The sequence below is a fragment of the Coregonus lavaretus genome, assembly GCF_964263955.1.
Source record: "Coregonus lavaretus genome assembly, chromosome: 8".
NCBI classification, from domain to species: domain Eukaryota; kingdom Metazoa; phylum Chordata; class Actinopteri; order Salmoniformes; family Salmonidae; genus Coregonus; species Coregonus lavaretus.
The window spans coordinates 1,422,551-1,433,252 of record NC_139995.1 but is presented as its reverse complement, the minus strand read 5'-3'; the positions used below and the strand labels follow the sequence as shown (position 1 = coordinate 1,433,252).

At 39.6% G+C, this 10,702-nt stretch overlaps 1 protein-coding gene across 1 annotated transcript in view; it reads left to right on the top strand.

Moving 5' to 3' along the window:
• Window positions 1–1,022: 1,022 nt before the first annotated feature.
• Window positions 1,023–10,702, top strand: part of LOC311134189 (ubiquinol-cytochrome-c reductase complex assembly factor 1-like) — a 31,365-nt gene continuing 21,685 nt past the window's right edge. Inside the window, exons 1-2 of the mRNA XM_084167800.1 lie at window positions 1,023–1,236; window positions 2,040–2,153. Of these exons, the coding sequence (XP_084023926.1) occupies window positions 1,162–1,236; window positions 2,040–2,153 (189 nt within the window). The 5' untranslated portion in view covers window positions 1,023–1,161. The remainder of the gene's footprint in view (window positions 1,237–2,039; window positions 2,154–10,702) is intronic.

Here is a 10,702-nt window from a genome sequence, read left to right as displayed (position 1 = left end):
TTACCTGGTTAAATAAAGGTGAAATAAAAAAAGTAAAACAAAAAATTGTGAGGATTTACTGCAGAACAGCTGCAGGGGGTGTTGAGTGGTAGTGATATGTCCTCTCAGACCATTGGTCTGGAGTAGGACTAGGTAGGGTTAAATAGTGCAATGGGTGGTGTTTTTCTTAGAGAGGTGGTACGGTAATATTCATTTTCCCCAATGTTGTATTATTGTATCAAATAATATAATGTAGGTGGGTGATTCTGCAACTATGGGCACTTCTATGTCCTCTGGGTTAATTTGGGGGATTTTATTTTAATAAAATGTTTTTATTCTTTATATGTTAAGTTCAAACTGCAATCACCCCAGATTTTTTAAATACCTCTCTATCAAGTATTTTAGCTACTTTCAGATGCATTTTATACCTCAATTTGACTGTTTTGCCCTTGTCCCTGACCAATACTTTTGAGGTAAATTAGTATATCATGTATAATTTATATTGACTGATTTGTTTTAGATAAGGAAATCATAATCTCACAAAAAGGTTGGGTGGAAATTTCTTATTTTCCATGATAAATACATGTTTTCAGCTGTCACAAAGGCAAGTTTATACATTCAGGCGAATCATTAATATTAGGAAAACCTTACAAATCCCTAAAAATAATATTCAATACGAGTTAATGTACAAATGTATAAGAAATGTATTATAAATTAATTGTATGACATTTCATTTTCAACTAAAATGGATGTTTAATGACGTGATGGAAACTACATTTGTCTATGGCTGTCTGAGAAAATTGACAAAAATATAAACATTCATGAATAGTACGATCGCAGCCATTATCGGCCATTATTATCATTATCATTATTGTTTCTAGACAAATCAAAGACAATTATAATACTGGTAAAATTGTGTTTCGTTAAGTTTTAATTTCTGAAAGCTTGCAACGCCGAAGTGCCCGAAGTTGCAGTTACCCATGTAGACCGTAAATGGCCTCACACACCAGTACAGTAGATGGCAGTGTATGCAACTAAAAGTTGGATGCGATCCGCCAACCAAATCCCAAAGAAGAAGAAAGGACAGTGTTACAAAACGTGAAGATTTAATTGAAAAAACAATCTGATTCCCGTTTCTTGGTTGCAATACGTAGACTAAATATTGTAACTTTTGGCGGAGTCATGTATCGGCGACCATTGCAGTCCGCTGTGAGGAACATAATACATACGTCAAAATCCAGAGTCACCTTCGGAAAGGTAATTTAAGGCTTGCTCACATGAAGGCTATTGATAGCTAGCTAATAGCTTTAGCTAACTGTCAGGTCGCAACATTTACTGTATTGGCTGCCAAATAAATTAACTCCAGCGCCAACCAAATTGCGCGCCCTGTCGGATTGGAACATGAAGAATGGATAGTTGCCTTATTCTATTGTCTTGAATGTTCCAAAAACATAAGCTAACGTTAGCTAACATTACTTCCAACCCAGGTGAACTTGGACGTGACCAGACTGTCACTAACTTATTTCAATATTCCTCCGAAATTGTACTCCAATATCACCTTGCCTTTCTGTGTAAAACATCGAGACAAAAAAATGTGATTAGTTACTTTCATGTAGGCTGCTTCAGCTTTTTGCTGCAGTTTCGAATTCGGATTGTCTTCAGTCCACAGTAACTCTGTTACACACTTCACTAAACCAGAGGCCAAGTAAGGGTACTAAGATCACAACTATACCAATATGACAGCAATACAATATTTTCTTGGTATACAGGTAGCTTAGCTCTCGAGAATCCAATGTGTTGGAGTCAGAAGGGCAACCAGGTAGCTAAGATAGTTCAGCAAAACTTTAAAGCTTTATGAGAACATTTTGCCTACTATGGACACATGCACAGATTTTTTTGTTTATAAAATGTATATAATTGGACTTTACTAGTACTACTACTAATTGTCTAATTGCATGGCATATCCACTCCCAAATATGTTGGTAAATAGGTCTAACTGCAGCTGACAGTGCCTTTATTGGATTTACCTGAATGCCACATTTATTCTGTCATTCTTTTAGGCATTAGAGCAAGAGGCCTGTCTTGCAAGAGCTTTAATTGCTTGCCGGTTGTTAGGCGCAACCGCAACCTCTCTGTCCCAGACACAATGCCGGACACTTCACATCACTTCACAGGTATGTGCTTCCCACCATGACTCACATCAAAGCTGGAACAACAGCAAATGTGCATTTACTGATCATGCTTTCAGTCTAGCCAAAGTTAGCCCAATATTGAACTAAAGGAGCCTAATGTTACTCCTTACTCCAAGGACCTTACATGTTCTGTTTAAAGGGCAAAACGGCCAAATACTCCAACTAAACGACAATCGATTCTCAATTGCGGTATTGTTCTAGAGACAGAAATCCCTCTACTTTCATATCGCAATCAAAATTATTTCACAAATGCAAAATACACACTTACTGTACACTATTTTAACCTGATTTAACCAGGGGTTGGAACTGGTTCATGGAACAGACCCAAAAACTGGAAAATGAGAATTGATCCATACTGTTCTGGAACAGATACGTTATTTTTTGAAGCATCGGATCCGGTTAATGACGTTCTTTTACGGTCCAGCCATTTTTTCTAGTCCCACAAAAAAACGCAATAAAGCGCCTATGCAAAGCCGTCACTCAACGTATTCCAGTGTCTGGCTGCAAGCTGAAAATCTTTGCCAGTATGTGTTTAGGCTACCTGCCCCTCCCCCCGCCAAAGCATAGGCTACTGTACTGACATTACAAGCGTGATTCAGAAGATAGGAGAGAGATTTTTTGATTAGCTAGAGAAGAATGGATTAACTTTGCGTCACAATGGTAGGGATTAGCTAAACTGGGCTTGGGTCATTGATAAGTCATTGTCTCAACTCAGCCTTATAATGATGTGATAGGATCCAGGATCCCAAATGATTTGGGTGGATCCCATCCTCCTTATAAAGTGTGTTTTGTTTCCAAAAGGTATCGAAATTGTCAACAAAAGTTGAGCTGCGATAATCACATAGCCAGTTGTGAAGAGAGAATACTGCTAAAGCGTTCAATGCCACAAATTCAGAGGGCACAAGGCCAGATATGATGGGTCTTTTGTTAGTGTCTAGAGTCAAGAGTCAATCAGCTCTTTAAAATCCAGTTTCAACTGTTCAGAGCATCCCTTAATAATGTCATTAAAACCCACAGGGACTACGATAGAATCGATTTCCATGTCCTGACGTAGTACATTCGGGAGCAGCTTAGTAATTTAATTTACTCGAGCTCTGGGATAGGACATAATTTTTTGCACCAGGAACGGTCACATTTCTTACCATGGAGCTGCCCAAAATCACGGCTGGCGAGAAGGACGAGGAAATCCGCCCACTCCCACGCTTCACAGGATTCTGAGAACCCTATGGACGGGTGAGAGGCAGGATAACTTGAGCCTGTTGCTCCCGCTGCCTGGTGCAGGCCTCCGACAGATGAAGAAGCCCCGCTCGATCCAGAGCAGGGACGGAAGGTTGCCGACTTCGAAGTTGTAGTAGGCACTGGGGCCGCAGACACCCCCAGTGACGAAGTTGCAGGAAGATCAGGCTCCAGGACGGCTAAACTATTAGTTGTTTGTATCCGCTCCGGGCTCTTTTGCAAAACTCATCTGGTACCAACTTCGTTAGTTTGATGGCTAGCAGCTTAGCATCTTTGTCAAGCAGTCTTCAACCTGTCTGTTAAGCGCGATTCCGGGACAAGAAATAGCGGTCCTAGCTGTTAAAAGCTAACCGCATCGCAGAATCCACGCAAAAACAAGTTCGGTATTCGTATTTAATGAATAGCAGTTTATTTTTTTAAATAAAAAATAACAAACCGAGTGTTTCCAGCATAGTGTTTTCACATGTAATGCAACTGGCTTGCCTGCGCTATCCACACTAATTGGTGAAGTAATTTAATGAGCTAAATGTAAAAAAACTGTTGATTTCACAGGTTAAAAAAGGAACAGCAAAGAACAATATAAATCGGTACTTTTTGGGGGGATCAAACCGGTTCATAACATTATTTTGCTTGTTTGTACAGTGAAACGGAACAAAATAAATAGTACTTTGTTTCAGAATGAAACTATTCAAAAATAATTTTGTTTCCAACCCCTGGTTTTAACACAGTTGCCTGAGCTTTGACGCCTGTTCATGGTTTATCTTAGTGACAGAACTCAGGCCATCGTGATTGATGGGGTTAAGTCTGAATTTCTTGAAGTACAGAAATGTTTACCTCAGGTCGATTTTGGGACCTGTTGTCTTCACTATTTATGTAAGCACCATAGGTCAATCTGTAAAAAAAAAAAAAAGAAATACTTCATCTACAGTGGGGAGAACAAGTATTTGATACACTGCCGATTTTGCAGGTTTTCCTACTTACAAAGCACGTAGAGGTCTGTAACTTTTATCATAGGTACACTTCAACTGTGAGAGACGGAATCTAAAAAAAATCCAGAAAATCACATTGTATGATTTTTAAGTAATTAATTTGCATTTTATTGCATGACATAAGTATTTGATACATCAGAAAAGCAGAACTTAATATTTGGTACAGAAACCTTTGTTTGCAATTACAGAGATCATACAATTCCTGTAGGTCTTGACCAGGTTTGCACACACTGCAGCAGGGATTTTGGCCCACTCCTCCATACAGACTCCTCCATACGGACTTTCAGCTCCCTCCAAAGATTTTCTATTGGGTTCAGGTCTGGAGACTGGCTAGGCCACTCCAGGACCTTGAGATGCTTCTTACGGAGCCACTCCTTAGTTGCCCTGGCTGTGTGTTTCGGGTCGTTGTCATGCTGGAAGACCCAGCCACGACCCATCTTCAATGCTCTTACTGAGGGAAGGAGGTTGTTGGCCAAGATCTCGCGATACATGGCCCCATCCATCCTCCCCTCAATACGGTGCAGTCGTCCTGTCCCCTTTGCAGAAAAGCATCCCCCAAGAATGATGTTTCCACCTCCATGCTTCACGGTTGGGATGGTGTTCTTGGGGTTGTACTCATCCTTCTTCTTCCTCCAAACATGGCGAGTGGAGTTTAGACCAAAAAGCTCTATTTTTGTCTCATCAGACCACATGACCTTCTCCCATTCCTCCTCTGGATCATCCAGATGGTCATTGGCAAACTTCAGACGGGCCTGGACATGCGCTGGCTTGAGCAGGGGGACCTTGCGTGCGCTGCAGGATATTAATCCATGACGGCGTAGTGTGTTACTAATGGTTTTCTTTGAGACTGTGGTCCCAGCTCTCTTCAGGTCATTGACCAGGTCCTGCCGTGTAGTTCTGGGCTGATCCCTCACCTTCCTCATGATCATTGATGCCCCACGAGGTGAGTTCTTGCATGGAGCCCCAGACCGAGGGTGATTGACCGTTATCTTGAACTTCTTCCATTTTCTAATAATTGAGCCAACAGTTGTTGCCTTCTCACCAAGCTGCTTGCCTATTGTCCTGTAGCCCATCCTAGCCTTGTGCAGGTCTACAATTTTATCCCTGATGTCCTTACACAGCTCTCTGGTCTTGGCCATTGTGGAGAGGTTGGAGTCTGTTTGATTGAGTGTGTGGACAGGTGTCTTTTATACAGGTAACGAGTTCAAACAGGTGCAGTTAATACAGGTAATGAGTGGAGAACAGGAGGGCTTCTTAAAGAAAAACTAACAGGTCTGAGAGCCGGAATTCTTACTGGTTGGTAGGTGATCAAATACTTATGTCATGCAATAAAATGCAAATTAATTACTTAAAAATCATACAATGTGATTTTCTGGATTTTTTTTAGATTCCGTCTCTCACAGTTGAAGTGTACCTATGATAAAAGTTACAGACCTCTACGTGCTTTGTAAGTAGGAAAACCTGCAAAATCGGCAGTGTATAAAATACTTGTTCTCCTCACTGTATATGCGGATTATACTATTATGTATTCTATTGCCCTGACTGTTGATCTGGCTGTGTGAAAAACTAAGGTCAGATTTTATTGCTATGCAGGAATCCTCTGCTGATGTAAAACTTGTGCTTAATACGGGCAAAACGAAATACATGTTGTCTTTAAACTCTTGTAAGAATGTTTCAGATTAACTACATGTTCACTCATTAGATGGTTCTCCAATCGAACGTGTTCCAGTATATAAATACTTAGGCATTTGGATTGATATAGATTTGACGTAAAAAAAAAAAAAACTACTCTTAAACCTTTTGGATGCCATCTACCATAGTGCACTTCACTTTGTTACAGGTGACAGTTTTGATACTCATCACTGCATCCTGTATCAAAAGGTTGGCTGGACTTCGCTAAAGACCCATAGAGCTCTACATTACTCCCTTTTTGTTTATAAGGCCCTACTTCATAAACTTCAATCTTATCTAACTTTGCTGTTGAAGTATAGACACCTGAGTTGCCTAACCCGTTCACAGGGTTGGTTAACTCTTGAGGTTCCTAGGGTCTCCACCGAGCTAGGTAAATCTGCTTTTAGTTTTAATGCACCGCTCAGCCCAGTCAAAACTGTTCGCTGCTCTGGCACCCCAATGGTGGAACAAGCTCCCTCACGACGCCCCCCCCCCAAAAAAAAAAAAAAAAAAAAAAAAATTGTAAAGTGGTTATCCCACTGGCTATAGGGTGAATGCACCAATTTGTAAGTCGCTCTGGATAAGAGCGTCTGCTAAATGACGTTAATGTAAAATGTATTGCTGAAACAAAATAAATGTAATCTTGATGTTCTGGTGCCATTCGGGCAATTTAAAATATTGATTGGGGACTTATTTGTGGAGGAATGTAACTTTTTCTTGGTGATTTTGTGATTTTATTTATTTGTGCTTACCATGACACGTGTGTGTGTGTGTGTGTATAATGTGTATATTTATTTTGTGTTATACAGAGCGCATTAAAAAAAAAAAGAAGTAAAAATAAAATAAAGGTTAAAAAAAATACAAATTAAGTTGTGTATCAATTTAACCTTTTTGTTTTTTAGAAAATTATTTCTTGCTGTTATGAAAGATCAGGTTCTTATGCCTCCAAAACCGTACCGCAAGCGATGCGTGTTAATGTACAGGCCGAGCGTCGCTGCTCTTATGACTTATGTGTAATGTAATGGAATTGAGTCATGATCAAGGGCTAGCCACAGCCCAAACTGGATTAGTTTGCATTTATGCAAGCTTGTTAGATCATACTGTATGAAACGTGTTTAATCTATTGATCGTTAGTTAGCATCCTAGATACAGTGCCTTCAGAAAGTATTCATACCCCTTGACTTATTCCACATTTTGTTGTTAGCCTGAATTCGAAATTGATTAAATATATTTTCTTACACACAATACCCCATAATGACAAAGTGAAAACCATGTTTTTAGAAATGTTTGCAAATGTATTGAAAATGAAATACAGAAAGATATCTCATTTACATAAGTATTCACACCCCTGAGTCAATACTTTGTAGAAGCACCTTTGGCAGTGTTTACAGCTGTGAGTCTTTCTGGTTAAGTCTATAAGCGCTTTCCACACGTGGATAGTGTAACATTATCCCATTATTATTTTCAAAATTCTTCAAATCTGTCAAATCGCTTGTTGATCATTACTAGACAACCGTTTTCAGGTCTTGCCATAGATCTTCAAATAGATTTCAAATAAATAGAAGTCAAAACTGTAACTCGGCCACTCAGGAACATTCACTGTCTTCTTGGTAAGCAACTCCAGTGTAGATTTTGCCTTTTGTTTTAGGTTATTGTCCTGCTGAAAGGTGAATTAATCTCCCAGTGTCTGTTGGAAAGCAGACTGAATCAGGTTTTCCTCTAGAATTTTGCCTGTGCTTAGCTCCATTCATTTTTTATTTTTTTAATCCTGAAAAGCTCCCCAGTCCTTAACGATTACAAGCATACCAATAACATGATGCAGCCACCACTATGCTTGAAAATATGGAGTGGTGCTCAGTAATGTGTTGTATTGGATTTGCCCCAAACATAACACCTTTGTATTCAGGACAAAAAGTGAATTGCTTTGCCAAATTTTTTGCGGTACTACTTTAGTGCCTTGTTGCAAACAGGATGCATGTTTTGGAATATTTATATTCTGTACAGGCTTCCTTCTAGGCTTGGGCGGTATCCAGATTGTCATACCTTCAAACCGACCTTGTGCCATACCAGGATATTCGGTAATTACATTTTAGTAATTTAGCAGACGCTCTTATCCAGAGCAGCGACTTACAGTTAGTGAGTGCATACATTTTTCATAATGATCATAATAACTGTACTGAACACAAGGGGCACTGTTTTCAAACCCCACTAATACTCTGTAATCCAAAGGTTAGCAGTGCTAACAGGTACATGTACAAGCCCATAGAGAATGCTAACGAGCGCAATGCGAACAATTTGTACAGTTTCTGACCTAAAGTATACAAGTAACTCAAAAATGCTACTCAGTTTGCTGCACGCACAAAACAAATATTAGCCAGCAAGGCTCTTGATCCAGGAGAGGATTCTCTGCTGTTACCAAGCCAATGCTTGATTTTGGAAGAAGCAAACCACTTAGCTAGATAGCTAACTAGCTACTAAATTAGCAAACCAAATGCACAACTGCAGAGCATTTAGCACATTCTAGACAGTTAACTTAATAGTTATAAGATATCTAGCTGGAAAACATTTAGTTGTGAATTCCATACTGTAATTAGATTCTGCACAACAGTGAGTGACTCACAAGGCTCCGGTCTCTCGTCCTTGTGTGCTTGTTAACACAAACCACGTGACTGGGGAATACTGTAAGCTTCATAATAATGTGACAGGTGAAATGAAGAACACAATGTTCTTTATCTCCTAACGTAATGCACAAGTTCATTGCAGATTTTACTTAAAAAGTAACTTGTTAAGCACATTTTTATTCCTCAACTTATGCTTGCCATAACACATAATTACCAAAAATTTCGAAAAACATAATTCAACTTTGACATTGAGGTAGGCCAGTGATGACAAAATCTTAATTTAATCAATTTAAAATTCAGGCTGTAATACAACAAAATGTGGAAAAAGTCAAGGAGTGTGAATGATTTCTGAAGTCACTGTATGTTGAGTTGCCTTGCTCTTAATCAACATCTACCAATGTATTTACTTTACCCATTGAATTGCTGCAGTATGCCTTGGCTTGTACTGTATAAGATGGCCTCATTATGGACATAACTATCTTACAGCTTACAGTTTGGCAGCTGTTAGATGGCACTATACACAAGTGGGGTAAGTCAGAACATGGCAGCATTGTATGGCAGCCATGATTCCAGACCACACAATGCAGCTACATATCTTAGAATAGATTCACCTATATAGGACAGCTACTCTGGTCTAGAGTATTGCAGAGGTTCACCCTCAGATCCGGCGGGTTAAGGTCAGAAAATATTATATTTAAGTTCGGGTCAGGCAGGTCAAATCTTGAGCAAAAAAAGAATACATTCCTCTTGTGAAATTATTATCCATATTCTGCAATTAATAATCTTCCATTGCTCTTACAATAGGCTATCCTGCAAAAGGTTGAGCGTGAGGTACTTCACAACGCATTTGAGTGACTCATTTGATCGCGGATGAAATCCCTGCAAATCGTTGTCGATGTTGCAAAATGTTTTAGTATGCTCACAGAATTAATCTATCCGGTTCAATTCCCCCTTTGCTTGCTCAGGTTGTCTTAACACATGTCTTGTAGGGATTAGTGGTAGAATTGTGACGGTAAACGAACAAGCAAACCGCAATAGTAACGGATTCAGCACCACGGACAGCAGCACCTCTACGACCTGACATTTCGGAACCATTTCTTTGTTAAGTGAAGTAGGAGCCTAGTTGCTTAAGTTGTCTTCCTCCGTTGCACACCAAGCCTTCCAAATAACATAACATAGCTTTGCCTAGAGCTTGCTTTTCTGTGGCTGCTTTGATTCCCAAACAGAAGTATAATATGAAGTGTGACACTTAGTGCCGTTTGTAAACCAGTGCTGGATCGGAATGCACATCAAAAGAGAGAAATATTAGCCGGTGGGGAAAAAGTAGCCTAGCACTGGTTAGCTGTTAATGCTTAGCGTACATGCTAAAATAACAAACCATTATTGTTGCATGTTTGACATTTTAAATGCGTTTCTGAGAAATGTTCGCATGCGTTTTGAATTTACAAGTCGGTTGCAGGTCACTTACTGTATCACATAAAGATGAGCAGGTGCCGGATCAATTCTTTGAAATTGCGGACAGTTGTGGTTTTGAAAACCGCCGACCCGCGCATCACTAGTCGGCGTCTGTAGTAGGCTAACTAGGCTAGAAATGTGTGAATCTTGTGTGGCTAGATTTGGCTCAGCTTGATTTGACGAAGGGTCCTAATGGAGCCATTAATATGTATTACCAATGGGCATAGTAAAACTCCTGCAATCATTGTGCCATGGTGTAGACTTGAATAATGCAGCAACATCATGGCGCCATGCCATGGCTTGCTTAGCTGTGATATCAGTCAGAATATTCAGTCTAACTAAATAGATTATTGCATTCCTTGGTGCAAAATAATGCCTATTAATGGGACTAATATTGCCAAAACATCACGCTACTATTTTCCTAGCATTCGTAACTTGAATGGTGTGTGTGTGTGTGGAAGCCTAGGCAGAGAGCTCTGTAAATATTTTTTGTGTTTTAACCCCCCAAAAAAGGTTTTTATTACAATTAGTTTTGGTGGTTTTGAGCCATGGATTTGAA